The sequence below is a fragment of the Salmo salar genome, chromosome ssa09 (assembly GCF_905237065.1).
Source record: "Salmo salar chromosome ssa09, Ssal_v3.1, whole genome shotgun sequence".
Classification (NCBI taxonomy): domain Eukaryota; kingdom Metazoa; phylum Chordata; class Actinopteri; order Salmoniformes; family Salmonidae; genus Salmo; species Salmo salar.
Window position 1 is genome coordinate 124,951,070 of NC_059450.1, and position 20,986 is coordinate 124,972,055.

Genomic DNA, 20,986 nt, shown 5'->3' on the forward strand with positions numbered 1-20,986 from the left:
GAAGGTTCTCCTCTCTACCGTGCCGATCTGCTTATAAAATAATTTACCCAATTAAATGAAAAATTAAAAACTGCTATTGGGTAAACTTCTACTTGAATATAAACTATCTACTTGAATATAAAGTTGAATTCCCCTTCATCTAAAATGAATGTATTAAGGCGGTTATGATGAAAACAATTTTCAGTTCACGGTTATGCCCATAATTGTCAGTTCCATGATAATTATGATAGCCCTATGACCTCCCCCCTCCCTGAATGTTCTCTGAATGCAGATAGGGCACAAAGATATGTTAGGCTATCCCATGCCGTCTTAAAGATCCAACCACTGCTTTAAAACAGCATGGTAGCGTGTCGTATTTGGAAAAAACTGACACAGAGAACCCAAAAACAGACACGGAGCATATTTACACAGACTAGATGAAAACAGCGTCCCTTCAAAAGGAGTCTGAATAAGAGATTTGCCACTGACCCAGATTATCTGTGAAGTGAGTAGACTATCTCCCCCCACCCTTTCTCTCACTCTCTTTTCTCAATCCAGCTGTGGGGATCACTATAATCTGCCTTGGCTAGTAAACTCGATACCCACCGTGCTTTAAACCCCCCCCTCCACACACGCGCACACACACACACACACGTGTAAGCCTTCATGGATGGTTCATATTCAAGGCCTAATGGTGGTTAGAATTATAAAGTCGTATACTGGTAGAACTACAAAATATAAAAACGCCATTAAAAATCAGCCCCAGCTGCTTGATCACAGAATTAGACCAGTGACTGACCGGGTATTGTTCTAGGTCTAAACCTAGGCCATGCTGCCCGATGACAGGACGGTACAGGTGAGAATATGTTTGGTGCGCTGGGTATATTTGGTGTGCTAATCCATGTGAATACTGACAAAGATGCCAGTCATGCAGAGAAGACCTCTCCCTCTCCCGTGAAGAGCCGACCGTTCTCTCTGACATTCTCACCGACTCTGAAAAGTCTTTCTCCCTTTGCTAGAAATTCTTCCCGGACAGAATTGCACGCACAAGAGACGGAAAGAGAGGGCCCAAAGAGACCGACGTAGAGAGAAAATAATGCTCTCAAGGTAAAGCAGTATAGAAACTTCAATGAAGGTCTTAAACTCTTCAGGACAACAAATATGTCCCTCGAGCTAGAGAGAACTAGCAATAATAGTCTAAATTGTATCCATGCAAATTTTGAGATACTCAGCTTAAAAAATGTGGGTATTTTTGTTTAGCTACGTTTGGAAATTTCCCTGTGAGCATGACGAAACGTCAGAATTATAAGGTAATGGAATATGTGATGTCATCATCCTTAGACCATTCATTACAACATTGAGGTCATCTTCAGTAGACTGCCGTTTTCACAACCCTATCTGTCTGACAGTCAGAGCAGCCAGCCAGCGACTAACGCCATATGCCTAGTGTGTTTGCCAAGGCAGCGCTTCACTAAGCAACCATGTATAGCACTACAACTCAAAGGCAGCTCAGACGTGAGAAATGATCTCCTTAACTGCCTGGACTCCTAAATGACAGAGCTCACCTCTGAATAACATCTTAAGATACTGTTTCACTGGTTTATGTGACACATGATACTTGAATGAAAGAGAATAAAGGCGCTGTATAAACATTGTAAACAGATGGTATGAATGACGTCGTCCCTCGTTTCTCGGGCCACAGAACACAAATGTCTTTCCAGATCACAGAAATAATTGAGTATCCTTGGTACAGTAAACAAGTCCTATGTATAAACAGTGCTGTTAGTTTATCAGGATGCCAGAGAGCCTTGCTGCCTCTCTCTGTAGAGATATATAGCTGTACCCAGCATACCCCTTTGCTTCAGGCATGACACTGATCCCCAGGGTCTGACTGACTGCATCCGGAAATAACTCAGCGACAAAGGGCAGTTAGTTACCCCTGGCCTGGCCTGACCTGCAGCATGTTGCTGGGAGACTGACAGACTGACTTCTGACAGACAGATGGACAGACGGCGAGCAGGCAGACAGACAGACGGTCCTTGGGTACAGAAAGTGTGGCAAATATAGCCTTGATGAATGGACTGTACACTGCCCCCCACCTCCCCTCCAAAAGAAATGACTGTGCCAGTCACATGGTGACGTCCCCATCCACCCCCACCGGCAGCTCCAGTGAGAGACACTGAGGACCTGTGTCACGCTTGGCTCGCTGCGCTGCCTCTCGCCGTCTCTCACCACGGCAGGAGTCTAACGCCTTCCACTTACAAGGACCTTATGTCATGCTTAGCTCTGCACAGTTCGGTCTGTGTCTAGTTGCTGGATCTTAAAGACCCGGACAGAACAGAATCTTTGGTGGATTTAAACGGATGCAGAAATAGCTCATGGTAATAATGGTTACGGGATCCAAATCCTTCATGCAGTGCTGCATGAGCTGAGCACACCTGGGTTCACAATGAATGCATATAATACTCATACTCCCCTCTTGATCCCTCCTCACAATGAAAATGCTAGCATACCAGTTGCAAAGCTCATATGCCAGGGCCTTATTCTTGTTATAACTGGGAACGCTAGCTCACTTAGGGGTAGTCCCACTGTAGCTCAGTTGGTAGAGCATGGCGCTTGCAACGCCAGGGTTGTGGGTTCGATTCCCACGGGGGGCCAGTAATAAAATGTATTCACTCTACTGTAAGTCGCTCTGGATAAGAGCGTCTGCTAAATGACTCAAATGTAAATGTAAGCTAAAGCCTAGGCATTTGCTCAGGGAGCTAATGCAAACCTTCTGGCTTCAGACTAGGTTACTAATCACGCAGGCATTACGTAATTCACCAAACCACCCCTCTTACATCTTGAAAGTCCGACCGGCAGGTGACAAAGAAAACGTAAGTCTCTACAATCTGTCCGCCTTCGTAGTACCTCCCTTTATAAGTTACATTACTTATCTGCATGGCTTATGTACAGTGGTGGAAAAAGTACCCAATTGTCATACTTGAGTAAAAGTAAAGATACCTTAATAGAAAATAAGATACTAGTAAAAGTCAAAAAGTATTTGGTTTTAAATAAGTATTAAAAGTAAATGTAATAACTAAAATATACTTAAGTATCAAAAGTAAAAGTACAAATAATTTCAAATTCCTTATATTAAGCAAGCCAGATGGCACCATTTTCTTGTTCCAACACTCAGCCATCATTTGCAAAAGAAGCATGCATGTTCAGTGAGTCGGCCAGATCAGAGGCAATAGGGATGACCAGGGATGTTCTCTTGATAAGGGTGTGAATTTGACAATTTTCCTGTCCTGCTAAGCATTCAAAATGTAACAAATACTTTTGAGTGTCAGGTCAAATGTATGGAGTAAAAAGTACATTATATTCTTTAGGAATGTAGTGAAGTAAAGTTGTCAAAAATATAAATAGTAAAGTACAGATACCATGAAAGTACTACTTAAGGAGTTTTTTAAAAAGTATTTTTACACCACTGCTTACAGTATGTACATTCCCTGTTATTCCTTCTGCTATTTACATTCTGTCCTTTGTCAATATTTCCCAGTCTAATGGCACAAGGTTAAAACCAAAGGTCATTATGGTTGGCTGTAATAACCATCCTTTCAATTGAAACACCATCCATACAGAGAGAATCACAAATACAATTTAACTGATAGGCCTAAAGGTTGGGGGATCTTGTTGTCCTTAATCAAAAAGGAACTATTATTAAGTTGATATAGATTCGAAAATTGCCTTCTTCCTGAGAATCCTGGCAATTGCTTTTCTTGTTGAACTGAGAAAGAGACATTTCTCTAACATTTAGAGCTACAGCCTATTCCAACACATGGGGGTGACAGAGGAGACAAAGACAGATTGTGTCCATTCTGGGATTGCCAGTGATGGTTTTACTGCTGTGTAATGGAAGTAATGCTCCTGTTGGGAACCAAAGCGTAGCCCAGTATACACAGAGAGGCTAGGGCACGTTTATCACACAGAGGCCTAAGCATATAAAAGTATTTTAAAGGGAATTGTCTCAGGCGCTTCATTAGGGACATAAGTCCAAGTCTACTGCTCCCTCTCTCTCTTTAGCGCAAAAAGGGACAACAAACAATGGGGTTGCATTGGAAAAACATGGACGCTCCGTCACGACACGTCAGCAGTTAAGATAGTTTCACTCCTCGCTTTTCCTCACAAATGTGGACTTCACTGTGCTCTCTACTCCCATCATTTTAGGTTAAACAAATGGTTATCTGGTCATGTGGAGGAACACTTGAGTGGAGACAGACTGAACATGTTGGTTAAAAAAGGCTAGAAGCCGAACTACAGCGCCACACATCCAGTTGCTAAGAAACTTCAGGTTTTGTTGTTGTTTTTTAGGGTGGGAATTCACACCCTTTCATATTTTTTTAGATAGATAGCGGCGAGAGAGACGGAGACAGAAAGACAGAGAGAGATTTTTGTGTCAACATCAGGAGCTGGATAAGGGGCATATTTCTCAGGCAGCTGAGTTATCTCCTTGAGGACCAGTATCAAAATTAATAGTCATTTAATTGATAGTATTACTTTGAATAAACAACCGAATAACTTCTAGTTTGCTATTACCCTGTATCACATAGGTCAATGATGAATTGTGTGAATAGCTAGCCTAACTCAAAGCTAACAGTAGGCTACTCCACTTACCAGTCTCTCCATCTCCTGCTCTCTGAGCCTCTCCTCTCTCTGGCGCCGGTGGTACTCCAACAGCTCGTCCTCGTTGTCGCTGATCTCAGAGATGCTGTTTTTCCGTTCCCGCATGCCCGGGTGGGGGCCCCTCTGATCCCGGGGGCCCCCGGACATCTTCCTATGGCCCCTGGGGCTGGCGAGAGGCGAAGAGCCAGGTAGGGAGCCCAGGCTGTAAGCAGGGGAGAGGACGTTCCCAAAGCTGGCCTTCCTTCCCCCTCCCCCGCTCTCCATCATCATCAGCCCCAAGGTAGGGGAGGGGCTGCGGGCTCGAACCACACTGCCGCCAAACTGGTCCTCCGGGGGGGAGCCGGCCTTGCGTCGGAGCCCGGGGCTCTCCGGGACTCCCAGCTTCCCCAATGATGATGGGCTCTCGGGCGTTCTCAACATGGGGATACTTCCAGGGAGAGCCCCCGGGAGAACAGGCACCCCTCTGCGAGCCATGGAGGGGCTGAGAGGGGGGAGCTCCCTCATGCTGCTGCCCCCACCGCCGCTGAGGTCGAGGTTCCTGCGGGACAGCCGAGGGCTCTCTGGGGGCTGCAGTGTGAGAGGGTGGGTGAAGAGGTGGTGCTGCTGGAGTGGAGAGCCCCCCTGGATGATGTGGACGATGGGGTCCAGGGGAGGCTGGAAGGTCCTGCTGGGCTGGGATAGCAGCTGTCTGGAAGAGCTGGAGGTGAGGGAGCGGTCCGCCTGCTCTCTGAAGGGACTGGCCGGACGCTCCTGGAGGATGGTGCCCGCTTTTGTCCTGGGGCTGGATGGGGAGGAGGACGTGGCGGCATAGGGGAAATTGGAGGTGAGTCTGGGGCTACTTGGCACTGCGTTCCTGCCCATGTACCCGGCATCGGCTGAGGCAACAGATAGGTGGGTCAGTCTGGGGCTCTCTGAACCCATCACCCCTGGGCTGTCCAGGCTCTGGCCTCTGCGGGCTGGCTTGGGGCTCTGGGGGGCCTCCAGGAGACATTTCCTCTGGAGCCTGGGGCTCTCAGGAACCCTCTGCACCCCACCGCCGGGGCTGTAGTTTGTCATTATGGTCCTTGGCTGGGGGATGGGTGGTGTAGTTGTGTAGTTGTAGCTGGATGAGCGGACTGGCACAGGGGGCAGGGATAGGTCCTGGGGGTCCAGGCAGCCGCTGGGAGAAGGGCTGGTGTAGCTGCCTGCGCTGCTGGCCGCCGAGGGAGAGGACAGGGGGGAGAAGGGCGGGGAGGTGTTCTCATAGCTGGAGCCCACTGACATGGCCCCCGGGCTGGTGGGAGGGGAGAGGAGGTAGCGGCCTCCTCCGTTGACCATGGGGGACAGCGGGGAGTGGGGGATGGGGTGGTCTGGCTTTTTTGAGTCTGAAGAAGAAGGCTGGGGATCATCCATGACTAGGGAGTCCATGATGTCCTGGAGGTCCTTTTCGATGGAGCTGACGATGGCACGATGCTCGGAGCGTGGGACTCTCTCCCCGGGGGCTGGGTGGTGCGACTGGGATGCTCCTGATTGATGGTTCCCATTGACCAGGCTCTTTGAGTCTGTAGGGAAAACAGAACTAACATCACTCACTAGGTTATACTATGAGTGAAGACTATGACCACTGCAATATATACAGTTATATATTGTGCATATATTATACATTATAGATACCAAAATGTACAACATTTACAGTATGGTATATCCCTGAAAACATGACAAATAGAAACAGACATAGGCTCTAAGAGCTGAATAGATAATGAGATGATGTTGAGAGAATTGAATGGACTGTATCTTACGGTTGCATCACCACTCATTTATATAAAGTGTCTTGTTACTTTTATTATAGAACCTAAGCCTTTAGCACAAGTACCTTCAATTGGCTTCTATGTTTTATAGGTTGGCCACACTTCAAGCCATCAATTACCTAAGAGCGCTTCTAAATTTAAACCTGCCCACTGCCCAACTTAATTCACCCAAATCACAATCTGCATGAAGAAATGCTAATGAGAAAAAGGAAAGAGAAGAGAGAGAAAGATAGAGCGGCGAGAGAGACCAAAAAAAAGAGTGAGAGAAACAGGGGGAGAGAGATTGAGAGAGAGCGAGAGAGAGAGAGAGAGAGAGACAAAGGCAGCAAAAGACAGGCTTTGGAAAGATTGAGGGGAAAATGTGCCAGTATAACCCAATTACTGTGCGGCTGGAGAGCAGCGCAGGCCAGGGCCCAGTGGTAATTCAATCGAAATCGCAGGCAACCCGCAGCCTCTCCATAATGTCAACGTTGTAGATTAGGGAGCACAAGGGGACATCCAGGTGTAATCTATGGTATTAAAATGATATGCTAATAGGCTGCAACCAGGAATAAGCAATGTGATCATTTGTATGATGGCAGGTAAGCTTAGCAGTTAGAGCGTTGGGTCAGTAACCGAAAGGTCGCTGGTTCGAATACCTGAGCCGAAAGGCACTTAACCCTAATTTGCTCCAGGGGCACCGTACTACTATGGCTGACCCTGTAAAACAACATTTCACTGCACCTATCCGATGCATGTGAAAATAACACTGCTGGGTTTTCATGTTCAACAGTTCCTGTGTGTATCAAGAATGGTCCACCACCCAAAGAACATCCAGCCAACTTGACACAACTATGGGAAGCATTGGAGTCAACATGGGCCAGCATCCCTGTGGAATACTTTCGACACCTTGTTGACCAAACAAATTGAGGCTGTTCTGAGGGCAAAAGGGTGGGGGGGTGAAACTCAATATTAAAGCTTTTTTCATGTTTGGTATACGCTGTATATATAAACAAATGAGTGAGATCATGCATCTTTGGCAACTCTTCTATGTGGAAATATGTACTGTATGCATGTGAATATGTATATTAACATATTTCTGTAACATCGATATCATGCACATGTCAAATATGAAAGCCATTCCAAATACAGCTCTGTTTCAAATAGGGTACTTTCAGTCTAGAATAAACAAGCTACTGTGTATCACTGCAGTAAATAACCACCTTAATTTTGCTTTCTATTCATAAATATGATCTCATAGCCCTGGATGATGAAGAGGCTTTACAAATAATGCATAAGCACTATTTGTTCAGCAAAGAGCTGGGAGTAGGCGATCTGCCTGGTCTTTCTACAATGACTCAACCAGAGTTCTTCATCTGCCAAGCAGAAAAACTATTCAAGCATCATGTCATTTTGAGTGACAGCACGACCACCATATGGCCCCAATACATGTTGGTGTAAATTACAATTATATGGATATTTGTCGGTTACTTGGTTATTCATTTTCCCCATTATTTTGTCAGCCCACAACAGGCCACATGGTCGTAGGATGTCGCCAGCATTTCGATTGTCAAACGTCTCAGAAGATGAATAGACCCACAATGTCAAAAACGTAGAGAATGACCGTGAAAATACATTAGTCTCTGTCCCTGGACGGACCCTACACCAAAGCGGTAAATAATAATAATGATCAGTACTTACATGAATGGGCAAGCCTGCGACTAAGAAATAATGACTTATAACCCAGCTAAAACCCAAACGCTGGTGCCGGCATTTCTACCTCAATAAAGCTGCATTTACCGAAGCCTGTCGTAGCCTACCCGGCTCTCCGCACCCGGGAAGGTTGACAGAGTGATATTCCAAGCCGGGTTTCGTGTGCCAGGCGTCGCTACCCTGCTAGCTCGCTCCCCCTCCCTTCCCTGTCCACCGTGCTGATGTGACGGCCTGGTAGTTTACGGGGGCGGGAACTATGGCGTCTGTTTTTCTTCTTAAAGGGGCAGTGCATTCAAAAACGTGTTTTATATATATTTCCACATTATGAGCTTGGAATATTACTGTGAAATTGTCTAAATTCTTATAATACCATTTGTGTGTAAGAGCAGTTTGAAAAGACTGCCTGAAATTTCAACTCATTTTGTATAAATTAGGCTGTATAAATTAATTCAATTCAAGGGGCTTTATTGGCATGGGAAACATAAGTTAATGTTGCCAAAGCAAGTAAATTAGTAAATTAATAGACCAATAACAAAGAGAGTTTCGAACCTCTCTGCCAATAACAGCTAGTTTTCAGGTTACATATCCCTCCCATTAGGCTACTCCAATTAGGTCCCTAACTCAAACCACTCCCAGACTGTCCAAGATAAATTGTGTATGAGAAATAGCCTTTTGCTAAGAAGCTATTTATGTTTATTTTTTGCAATTTTAATTTAAAACAATCACCGTAGCTAGGTTTCCATCCAATTGGCGACAGATTTTCATGCAAATATTCTAGAATCTGCATAAAGAAAATATGCACATTTTCCCACCAGTGCTGTTTCCACCAAACAGACTTGTTGCGGATAAAAATCATTGTGTGATGACAGTGCACACAAAATGTATTTTTTCGCTTACATTTTCATATACCAAATAAATGTGTTGTGATGTGTTTCCATCACATTTTCAACTCTACAGACAGTTTGCAGATACAGTACGGGTAGGCCAGTCTACATGAGATTATGGATAAGAGCGATCACAGATTACAAAGGAAGACCCAGCCGTGATGTGCCCAACGATGCCTCTCTACCAGACAAACTCAAAGCAATCTATGCACGCCTTGACAATACCAACATCGTACCGGGTGTGAGGGCCGCCACCAACCCAGAAGATTGGGTTTGATCTCGCTCTCCAAGGCCAACATCATTAAAGTCTTTAATCAGGTCCGCAGGGTACGATGGTATTCCAGGGAGCTTTCTCAGAGCATGTGCAGAACAGCTGGCAGGTATGTTCCCGGTAATTTTCTAAATCTCCTTGTCCCAGTCTGTAATCCCAACATGTTTTAAGTTGACCACCATCATCCCTGTTCCCAAGAACTCTAAGGCTTCATGCCACAATGTACTCCGAGCATGCGCTGACCAACTGGCAAGTGTCTTCACTGACATTTTCAACCTCTCCCTGTCTGAGTCTGTAATACCAACATGTTTCAAGCAGACCACCATAGTCCCTGTGCCCAAGAACACTAAAGTAACCTGCCTAAATGACTACCGACCCGTAGCACTCACGTCTGTAGCCATGAAATACTTTGAAAGGCTGGTCATGGCTCACATCAACACCATTATCCCAGAAACCCTAGACCCACTCCAATTTGCATGCCACCCCAACAGACCCACAGATAATGCAATCTCTATTGCACTCCACACTGCCCTTTCACACCTGGACAAAAGGAATACCTATGTGAGAATGCTATTCATTGACTACAGAACAGCATTCAACACCATAGTGCCTCAAAGCTCATCACTAAGCTACGGACCTTGGGACTAAACACCTCCCTCTGCAACTGGATCCTGGACTTCCTGACGGGCTGCCCCCAGGTGGTAAGGGTGGGTAAAAACACATCCTCCGCGCTGGTCGTCAATAGGGGGGCCCCTCAGGGGTGCGTGCTCAGTCCCCTCCTGTACTCCCTGTTCACTCATGACTGCATGGTCAAACACGACTCCAACACCATCATTAAGTTTGCCGATGACACAACAGTGGAAGGCCTGATCACCGAAAACGATGAGACAGCCTATAAGGAGGAGGTCAGAGACCTGACCATGTGGTGCAAGGTCAACAACCTCTCCCTCAACATGATCAAGACAAAGGAGATGATTGTGGACTACAGGAGACGGAGGACCGAGCACGCCCCCATTCTCATCGACGGGGCTGTAGTGGAGCAGGTTGAGAGCTTCAAGTTCCTTGGCGTCCACATCACCAACAAACAAACATGGTCCAAGCACACCAAGACCGTTAGTAAGAGGGCACGACAAAACCTATTCCCCCTCAGGAGACTGAAAAGATTTGGCATGGGTCCTCAGATCCTCAAAAGGTTTCACAGCTGCACCATCGAGAGCATCCTGATGGGTTGCGTCACTGCCTGGTATGGCAACTGCTTGGCCTCCGACCGCAAGGCACTAGAGTGTAGTGTGTACGGCCCAGTACATCACTGGGGCCAAGCTTCCTGCCATCCAGGACCTCTCAGCTTAGAGACAGTGACCTTCCAAGGTAAGGATGGGAAGTGTAATTTAACAATTCCCTGCCTACAATAATGCAGGCCTATTATTATCATGTTTGGTAACATTTGCCCATGTATTTATTTTGAGAGTTTCAATTAGTTGTAAAAATGTCTCAGAACTCTGATGAATTTCCTCAATTGAAGTTCAGCTAAGTTAACCTCGGCTACTTAACGTTACTAGCTCGGTATTTTAAGTTGTTATATTATCATTAGTAGTCTATTATCAGGTAAAAGCATATGCTTATTATTCATAATTTCTCAAATATTTATTAGCTAATCATTCAGTCAAATACGCTATGCTACAGCCATTGAATCTGTCTTTGAGCATTAAGGGACATTATGTTATTATACTTTTCAATCTTGAAATACAAGGGCAAATGTTATTAAATCAGTGACTGAAATTTTGCACTACGTGATATTCACTTCCAGACTTGGAGAGCGCGCAAAGCGTTGTAGAACGCCCCTCTGAATAACGGGTGTGGTTTTGGCTTAACTGCGCTGGGAAAAAGCAAGACGTAACTCTACCTACATGTACATATTACCTCAATTACCTCGACACTGGTGACTCTGTACCAGTACCCCCTGTATATAGCCAAGCTATTGTTATTTAACTCCTGCTTTTTAATAATTAGTTATTTTTATCTCTTACTTTTTTGTAGGTATTTTCTTAACTGCATTGTTGGTTAAGGGCTTGTAAGTAAGCATTTCACTGTAAGGGCTACACTTGTTGTATTTGGCGCATGTGACAAATTGTCTTTAAAAAAAAATTGAAGACAATGCAGGAGTGGCTTCGGGACAAGTCTCTGAATGTCCTTGAGAGGCCCAGCTAGAGCCCGGACTTGATTCCGATCAAACATCTCTGGAGAGACCTGAAAATAACTCTGCAGCAATGCTCCCCCTCCAACCTGACAGAGCTTGAGAGGATCTTCAGAGAAGAATGGGAGAAACACCCCAAATACAGGTGTGCCAAGCTTGTAGCATCATACCCAAAAAGACTCGAGGCTGTAGTCGCTGCCAAAGGTGCTTCAACAAAGTACTGAGTAAAGAGTCTGAATATTTATGTAAATGTAGTATTTCAGTTTTTTCTAAATAATGAATTAGCAAAAAATCCTAAACCTGTAACGTTGCAACGTAACAAAATGTGGAACAAGTCAAGGGGTCTGAATACTTTACGAAGGCACTGTATACGCTGCTGCTACTCTGTTTATCATATATTCTGATGCCTAGTCACCTTACCCCTGTACATACAGTATCTCCCTCTATCGATCCAGTATCCTTTCACATTGTAAATATGGTACTGGAACTGACCCTGTATATAGTATGCTTACTTACTTTATCGTGTTCTTCTTATCTTGTGTGTTTTTGTTCTACCTTGTTATTTTTTGTATTACATTGTTAATGATTACTGCTAGTGATGCACCGATATGACATTTTTGGCCGATACCAATATCCAATATTTTCCTTGCCAAAAAACCGATACCGATAACTGATATTTACAATTTTAGCAGCATTTTAAGCATTCTAGTACAGTTAAATAGTTAACACACACACATGGACGCAGCGGTCTAAGGCACGGCATCTCAGTGCAAGAGGCGTCACTACAGTCCCTGGTTCGAATCTAGGCTGTATCACATCCGGTAGTGATTGGGAGTCCCATAGGGCGGCGCACAATTGTCTCAGCGTCGTCCGGGTTTGGCCGGGGTAGGCCGTCATTGTAAATAAGAATAACTGACTTGCCTAGTTAAATAAAGGTTACACACACACACACACACCACACTGACCAAAAAGTTATTTTGTTGGCATTTACGTATGTCCCCATTACCAGTAAAACATCATCAAAACCTATTTCTTTCACTTACTTGCTGTGCTGTTTCGTTGTTCATTTGTTCAGTCGTTTCATTCTCAACCAGGATTTTATGGAACGCCGTTTGGGTCTTTGCTTGTTGACCAATCAGGACCTGACTATGACTGCACGTCACATAATAATTTAACGAGTCCATTCATTTTTTTACGTATTTATTACACTATCACTTGTATTTCATGTCACAAGGATTCATCGATACGTATGCTATGATGCTGGTAAAGTTGTCTCGCGCACCTACAGTGCTGGTCAGAAAAAAAGCCAGTTAGCTCATGGATTATAAGACAGTTTTTATTTGATTAATTGTGGTCGGACCCATCTATGTGAAGCTAGCCACAATAAGGATTAGCCACAATAGTGGACTTTGCAGTTAGCCTACAAAATAAAAGTATTGCATAATTCTATTTGTATTCATTTGCATCACTGTCAATGACATACTTCATTTTGAAGGCAAACCACAAATTCCAATATTGTGCCTAATCCTTATTGTGGCTAGCTTCACAACACATAACCAAGTCTGGTTGAGCAACACTAGCCAGATGAAGCTAGCTGGCTGCTTATAACGTTATCTTGGGCAACAGGGTTAAGTAGCTGGCTAGCTATTTATTTTCATGAACTGAAGTTCAATTTCAATAGGCGAACAACAAGTGGCAACCTTTCTAATACTAATCATTGCTAAGAATAATGAAAATGACTGCAGTTTCTACTGGTCATTGTTTTCAGGCTGGTTGTATTGGTGCTAGCTAGGTACCAAGCTAAAGCTACCTACCCCAGAAGTTGCAGTCGAACAGATGGTTTATTACCAACGCAGTATTGTAAACACATCATTAGTGGCCGGTGTTTGCAAACTTTTTTGTACAGCTTTGACAATGCTACTGTATCTTTTTTGACATGCGAAGACACAAACGGCATTCCATAGTATGTATGCCTTGAAGCTAATAGCTGTCACGACTTCTGCCGAAGTCGATGCCCCTCCTTGTTCGGGTGGTGCTCGGCGGTCGACGTCACCGGTCTTCTAGCCATCATTGATCCATTTTTCATTTTCCATTGGTTTTGTCTTGTCTTCCTACACACCTGGTTCCAATCCCATTAATTACATGCTGTGTATTTAACCCTCTGTTTCCCCTCATGTCCTTGTCGGAGATTGTTTGTGGTTATGTGTTTGTGTATTTGTATAGGTGTGCGACGGGTATGCTCACCCATGTTTATTTTTATGTACGTTGTTTTTTTGGAGTTTGTTTTATAATAATTAAACTACTCCAGTTACACCAAGTTGGTTTCTCCTGCGCCTGACTTCCCTGCCACCTACACACACGACAATGACAGAAACTCCGACCAAAATTATGAAGTCAGCAGGAGAGGATACCCCAGACATGGAGGTGGAGGAGCGCGTCCAGGAGCAAGCGAAGAAGCTTCACTATACTGCGCGCCCCTTCTCAACCTGAACCTGGTGGAATCCGTATATCCATGCCTCAGGGGTACGACGGAAACTCTGCCGGCTGCCAGGGTTTCCTCCTCCAATTAGACCTTTATCTGGCCACGGTCCACCCAGTTCCATCACATTTTTAGTCATTTAGCAGACACTCTTATCCAGAGCGACTTGCAGTAGTGAATGTATACATTTCATTTCATGCATTTTTTTGTACTGGCCCCCCGTGGGAATCAAACCCACAACCCTGGCGCTGCAAACACCATGCTCTACCAACTGAGCCACAGTTGGTAGACCGTGAGAAGAGTTTCGCCCTCATCTCGTGCCTCATCTGGAGAGCCCTGGAATGGGCCAGTGCTGTGTGTGGAGGAGGAGATGCGGCGTTGGACCGTTATGAGGAGTTCACCCGCCGTTTTTGGGCCGTCTTCGACCACCCACCCGAGGGCAGAGCGGCGGTTGAGCGCCTCTACCATCTGAGGCAGGAGACGAGGAGCGTCCAGGATTTTGCCCTGGAGTTCAGGACCCTGGCAGCCGGTGCGGGATGGAATCACGGGGCCCTGATCGACCATTACCGCTGCAGTCTGTGTGAGGACGTCCATCGGGAGCTGGCCTGCAGAGGCACCACCCTCACCTTCGACCAGCTGGTGGATCTGTCCATCAGGCTGGACAACTTCCTGGCTGCTCGCGGACGTCCAGATCGGGGTCTGGTGGTTCCATCCTCCCGCACCCCCTCTCCTATACCCATGGAGCTGGGAGAGAGGGTGCACAGGGAGACCGGAGGGGGTTCCCGCTCGTGCACCATCTGTGACCGCAGAGGTCACACTGCTGGTCGGTGCCAGGTAGGTTCTTCTGGGAATCGAGGTAGTAGTCAGGGCGCTCTGGCGCCACCCCGGGTGAGTAGGCACCATTCTCATCCAGAGCCCTCTGTTGCCCATATATTTGTGTCACTTTTCCTGATCCCCCCCTATCCACGTCAGGAGTGGAGATGGAAAGTGACCACATTGCAGCCGTGCGTAATTGGCTGACTCCTACCACGGTGAAGGAGGTGCAGCAATTTTTAGGGTTTGCCAATTACTACCCGGAGGTTTATCCGGGGTTTTGGTCAGGTAGCTGCTCCCATTTCCTCACTGCTGAAGGGGGGTCCGGTGCGCTTGCAGTGGTCAGCTTTTAGGCAACTGAAGGCTCTGTTTACCTTGGTTCCTGTTTTGGCTCATCCGGATCCCTCTTTGCAATTCATAGTGGAGTTGGAAGCGTCTGAGGCTGGGATAGGAGCTGTGCTCTATCAGCGCTCGGGTAAGCCACCTAAGCTCCGCCCCTGTGCCTTCTTCTCTAAGAAGCTCAGCCCGGCGGAGCAAAATTATGATGTGGGGGACCGGGAGCTGTTGGCTGTCGTCAAGGCTTTGAAGGTGTGGAGACATTGGCTTGAGGGGGCTAAACACCCTTTTCTCATCTGGACTGACCACCTCAATCTGGAGTACATCCGGGAGGCGAGGAGACTGAATCCTCGCCAGGCAAGGTGGGCCATGTTTTTCACCCATTTTGTGTTTACCCTCTCTTACAGACCAGGCTCCCAGAACGTTAAGGCAGATGCACTGTCCTGGCTGTATGACACAGAGGAGTGGTCCATAGATCCTACTCCCATAACCCCAGCCTCTTGTTTGGTGGCACCGGTAGTGTGGGAGCTGGACACGGACATTGAGCGGGCGTCACATGCAGAGCTCGTTCCCCCTCAGTGTCCAGCTGGGCGTCTGTACGTTCTGTCTGCTGTCCGCGACCGATTGATCTACTGGGCTCACACGTCACCCTCCTCTGGTCATCCTGGGATCGGTCGGACGATGCGCTGTCTTAGTGGGAAATACTGGTGGCCCACTTTAGCAAAGGACGTGAGGGTTTATGTTTCCTCCTGCTCAGTGTGCGCCCAGTGCAAGGCTCCTAGACACCTAACCAGAGGTAAGTTACAACCCTTACCCGTTCCACAACGGCCGTGGTCGTACTTGTCAGTGGATTTCCTAACCGATCTTCCACCTTCACAAGGTAACACCACGATCCTGGTCATTGTGGATCGTTTTTCTAAGTCCTGTCGTCTCCTCCCTTTGCCCGGTCTCCCTATGGCCCTACAGACTGCGGAGGCTCTGTTTACACACGTCTTCCGACACTACGGGGTGCCTGAGGATATAGTGTCTGATTGGGGCCCCCAGTTTACGTCAAGGGTCTGGAAGGCATTCATGGAACGTCTGGGGGTCTCGGTCAGCCGTACCTCGGGTTTTCACCCTGAGAGTAACGGGCAGGTGGAGAGAATTAACCAGGATGTGGGTAGGTTTCTGAGGTCTTATTGCCAGGACCGGCCGGGGGAGTGGGCGGCGTTCATGCCCTGGGCAGAGATGGCCCAGAACTCGCTCCGCCACTCCTCCACTAACCTCTCTCCCTTTCAGTGTGTGTTGGGGTATCAGCTGGTTCTGGCTCCTTGGCATCAGAGTCAGACCGAGGCTCCTGCGGTGGACGACTGGTTCCGGCGCATGGAGGAAATCTGCGACACCGCTCACGTCCACCTTCAGCGCGTCTTTCTGGCGCAGACCGTCACCGCAGTGAGGCCCCAGTGTTCACACCAGGGGACAGGGTCTGGCTCTCAACCCGAAACTACTCCAGTTACACCAAGTTGGTTTCTCCTGCGCCTGACTTCCCTGCCACCTACACACACGACAATGACAATAGCAGTGATGCTATTACTGTGTAACTCCAGTAGGGCAACAACTGAAAAATAGCGCACTTGGTAGTGTGTACCGGTGCTCGACCAGTCGGCGTAAGCCAACATCACCGAACGGTTGATTGTCAAGGGCAATGAATACCATTACCTTGGCTTTAATGGATTTCACCTTTTGAGTTGTCTCGCTGAAATGTTCTTGCTCTTTCAAATGACTGCTCGACTTGTTGACTGCTCGATCCACACAGTAGACATTGTGGGCTAGGTTATAAATGCTGTGTTGCACGGTTTTGCACATCGGCGTTAAACTAGACATCGGCCGATACTGATGTTGGCATTTTTAGCTAATATCGTCCGATTCCGATATGTTCACCGATATATTGTGCATCCCTAATTACTGCATTGTTGGGGTTAGAGCTAGCAAGAAAGGCATTTCACTGTACTTGTGCATGTGATATTAAAACTTGAAACTAGTGCGAAATCATAGTGTCATTCATACTTAATTTAATAATATGCCTAGGCTATATAGTAGTGAGTCTTCTAGGTTATCTAAAAGGTGATATTTCCTTGCCTATTATAATTTTTACCGTATAGACAATGAACCAATGGATTTTGACTACATCAAATAACAGTTGTGGAATGTGTAAGCTATATCAGACTTTTTAGGCAGAGCCCAACCATTTGAAATGATGGGATATTAAGATGGACACGATATGGCATGAAGATAATTAAGATAGAGAAGGCATTTAAATCCCCTGTTAACCTAACCTACACAGGGAAATGGTGCGGTGCAGGAAAGTTTAAGGAAACACACAGGAAGTGGAGATGGAAGATAGTAGAATAGGGTAGAGGTTTAAAAATAGAAGCAGTAAAAGATACCCCTCAACTTAAAATAAGCAGAGCGTAGCCAACAAAGCTGTCTGCCTGGCTGGCATATGAATGAGCCTGGTAGGAAATGTGTCAGAGCTGCTCACTGAGGGTGGCTGAAGAGACTAGTGCCTGTCAGAACTCTAACTACTGTATAGGCCTACTGCAATGTACGATATGTGAGTGGGGGTTACCAAGCAAGCACTAGAAATCATACTCATCAATCAGATCTATCAACCTTAATGTGACACACAATAATACACAGTTTAAGTACGTCAAAGTAAGAACACACCCCCTCTAGCGACCACACCAAGGAATGCACATCTAAGGAGAAATCAAGCATTTTAAACAACAGCGGAAAGCATTCATTAACAAACCAGGAAGTTCAACACCATATATGTATATGCTCCATACTTATCACCGGTGGCACATCGTCAACGCACAAAAAAAATAAGGAAATAACAAGATGCTGGGACAGATCCCCAAGAATCAAATCAAATCAAAGTTTATTTGTCACGTGCGCCGAATACAACAGGTGTAGACCTTACAGTGAAATGCTTACTTACAGGCTCTAACCAATAGTGCAAAAAAGGTATTAGGTGAACAATACGTAGGTAAAAATATAAAACAACAGTAAAAAGACAGGCTATATACAGTAGCGAGGCTATAAAAGTAGCGAAGCTACATACAGACACTGGTTAGTCAAGATCCCCCAAAGGCGGCCAAGAAGGGGAAACACACTCCACTGTGCCTGCGAGGAGAGGACAGGGCAGGGCTAGGCAGCTGAACACTTCTGCCTAGAGACCCAGAGAGAAATGAGATGCTCATAAAACATGCATGGTGTGAAACCAGGGTCAGCAGGCTAGGCAACCAGGGTTCTGTTGCACCCTGTCTTCACCCAGGCCGGAAATGGAAAGGCAATAAGGGGCCTTCTGTGGCATGTGGAACTGCCTCCTTAGCCACGGTAACAATCTGAGCCATTAAGCTGTGTGGCGACACAGAAACAAGGACCTTGGTGGAGGAAGTGTAGTTTATTCAGTGTCTTCTCATTTGACGGGGTATTAAAAATGTCTTTAAAATACCTTGCTTTTAACCCTTTGCTTACCTTTAGATTTACCCCAGTAGTTTATATTCAGCGTGTCATTGCACTCCAACGTTGGTTGCCATAAGCTGACATCGGCCATGTATTCTGAGTATTATGCAAGCTTTGTATTTGAGAGGGTTCAAGTGAAGTGCTCCGAAAATGTATCTTGTAACATCCAGATAGACATCTACATTAGATTTTCTGCTTATTTTTTCAGAAAATATTTTGTCTAGTTCATACAACGGTAGGGCCTATACCTTGAGTGTGTCATGACAGTACTATATTACCTGTGACAGTACTGTGTTACCTGTGACAGTACTATATTACCTGAGTGGATTCTGTAGTTCCCACCAGAGCCCTTGCTTCCCTCTGGCATCATGCTCTTCATCCTGAACGCCTCCTCTGGGTGGTTGAAGCGGAAAAATACTGACTGGCCAAAACACAGCATACAGCCTGTAAAAGAAAACATGGGAGGTTGAGAAAGCAGCATTTGTGATGGAGGTGGTTCAGTGAACCATGCATGCATGACGAGTAACTTTGCCTGAGACCTAAAGACTTGCATTAACTCCCCAAGGCCAGGCTTGTCACATTGATATCTGTCATCTGTATCTTCAGTTCATCAGCTTTAGCTTCAACTGATATTGCCTCTATAATATATGAGTGAAACACATCCAATATAAGTCTGGACAGTGTTACTGGAAATATACTTGATCTTTTCATCATCAGTCATTACAAGTCACTGGGGTCTGGCAGATTGATAAGGTGGTGAGGGGTTTGATAGACATTGCGTAACAACAGGATATGAAAGTAACTCACTTCTATGTAAGCATTGCGCATTGCCTTGTGAGTGAAGACCATAGATTTAGTTTTATCTCTATGGAAAAGACTCTGTGCTTGTAGTGCCTATTCTGATCGATTTAAAGCCTTGTTTGAAAAATCTGAAACATTCTAATTCAGTCCTGTATGCTACTAACTAAAAGTAATCAGGAGAAAGCAAAGATTGATACTGTACTGTCCAAATACAGTCCCATTATACAGTGAATAGCTGAAAATATATTTTAGATTGAGATAAATAGAGGGTGGTCTGTTAACTGATACCTGTCATCAGCAACCAGAGAACCTGGGGGTAAAAAGGCTTTCATGGAAACTTTTCAATCAGAGCACTATCATTGTACAGTGGGCGAGATCCAGATGCACCATATTCCCTTTAGAGTGCACTACTTTTAACCAGGGCCCATAGGGCCCTGTTCAGAAGTAGTGCACTATATAGGGAATAGGATTTCACTTGGGATGCATAGTGTGTACAATGCAGCCAGATGCCTTTTTATTCCATGGCAGTGGGGAAAAACAGTTGATTACTTCACAGGCTCTGACAGGACAGGAAGTGATTAGGACACAAACACAGGCACAGCTGAATTACCGTGGTAACTATCACATCAGTGTAGGGAGATGAGATGACGCCAATGCAGCGGAGAAGCAGATACATTTCTTTTATGTCGACAGAGTTGAGCTTAGCTTTAATTGTTTGACTAATGGGAACATTTTTAAAGTTTCAAGCCCTTTCTATTATATATGATGTTTATGTCCACATTTGATAATAAAATATATGAAATTAACATCTCTGGGGAGGCAAACATAAAAACAAGCGATGTGATGGGTAGTACTGAGACGTATTACATTTTATAACAATATTACTTAAGATTGTAGAGGAGAGCGCCACATCAACTGAATATCTGTCTGTACACGCTCTCTGTTCTTCTTCAGGAGACAGAGGTTGTGCGTTTTGGCAGGCCTGAGTCACAGCCAAGGAGAACAGAGGCATGGCTTTGACCTGCATCAACACGATTTGAGGGAGGGAAAACTCAATCACGCCCAGTGTCAGTCCCACCCTTCAAATGAAATAGCCCCGGGCTACAGCCCTCGCACACTGTAAGCCAACTCAACCTCACAACTCATTGGCTATTCAGAGAGCACACACGCACTGTACAGACTTGATCCAAAGTATTAATAGCATAGATGTTGCACATCATACCATCAGGGTCATCAGGCAGGAAAACATGTAAAAATTGCAAAGCGAGGAAGAAAAACACACTGTTATGTGTGATTGCAATTACTTTATGTGGTTGTATCTGACACCACAAATGAAGTTCCAAAGGGGAAAATAAAATAAAATCTTTAAAAGTATGTAGTCTGTGCAGAATGCAGATACGAACTGTGAATGCAGAACTGTTTCGGTCACCCACAGCAGAAAAATCCTGTCAGGCTAACATGGCCTTGTTTACTTTACCCAATACAGCTGTACAGCTCTATTGGAATACAGGCAGTGGACGAAGAAGCGTTATACTTGGTTGCTGATGTTAGAAGAAGGAGACTGGTTCTCCTGTTGTT

The 20,986-nt window shown here is 45.7% G+C and overlaps 1 protein-coding gene across 27 annotated transcripts in view; it reads right to left on the reverse strand.

The window, feature by feature from the left end:
• Positions 1 to 20,986, reverse strand: part of phldb1b (pleckstrin homology-like domain, family B, member 1b) — a 95,968-nt gene that overhangs the window by 34,473 nt on the left and 40,509 nt on the right. For 25 of the 27 annotated variants that reach the window (XM_014213736.2, XM_045724486.1, XM_045724484.1 and 22 more), the window contains 2 exons: positions 18,926 to 19,051; positions 4,636 to 6,185 (listed from right to left, as the gene is read on the reverse strand). In XM_014213736.2, coding sequence (XP_014069211.1) covers positions 4,636 to 6,185; positions 18,926 to 19,051 — 1,676 coding nt within the window. Of the gene's footprint in view, positions 1 to 4,635; positions 6,186 to 8,111; positions 8,381 to 18,925; positions 19,052 to 20,986 lie in introns of those variants that run through there. The other 2 variants (XM_014213758.2, XM_014213757.2) reach the window with 2 other exon arrangements.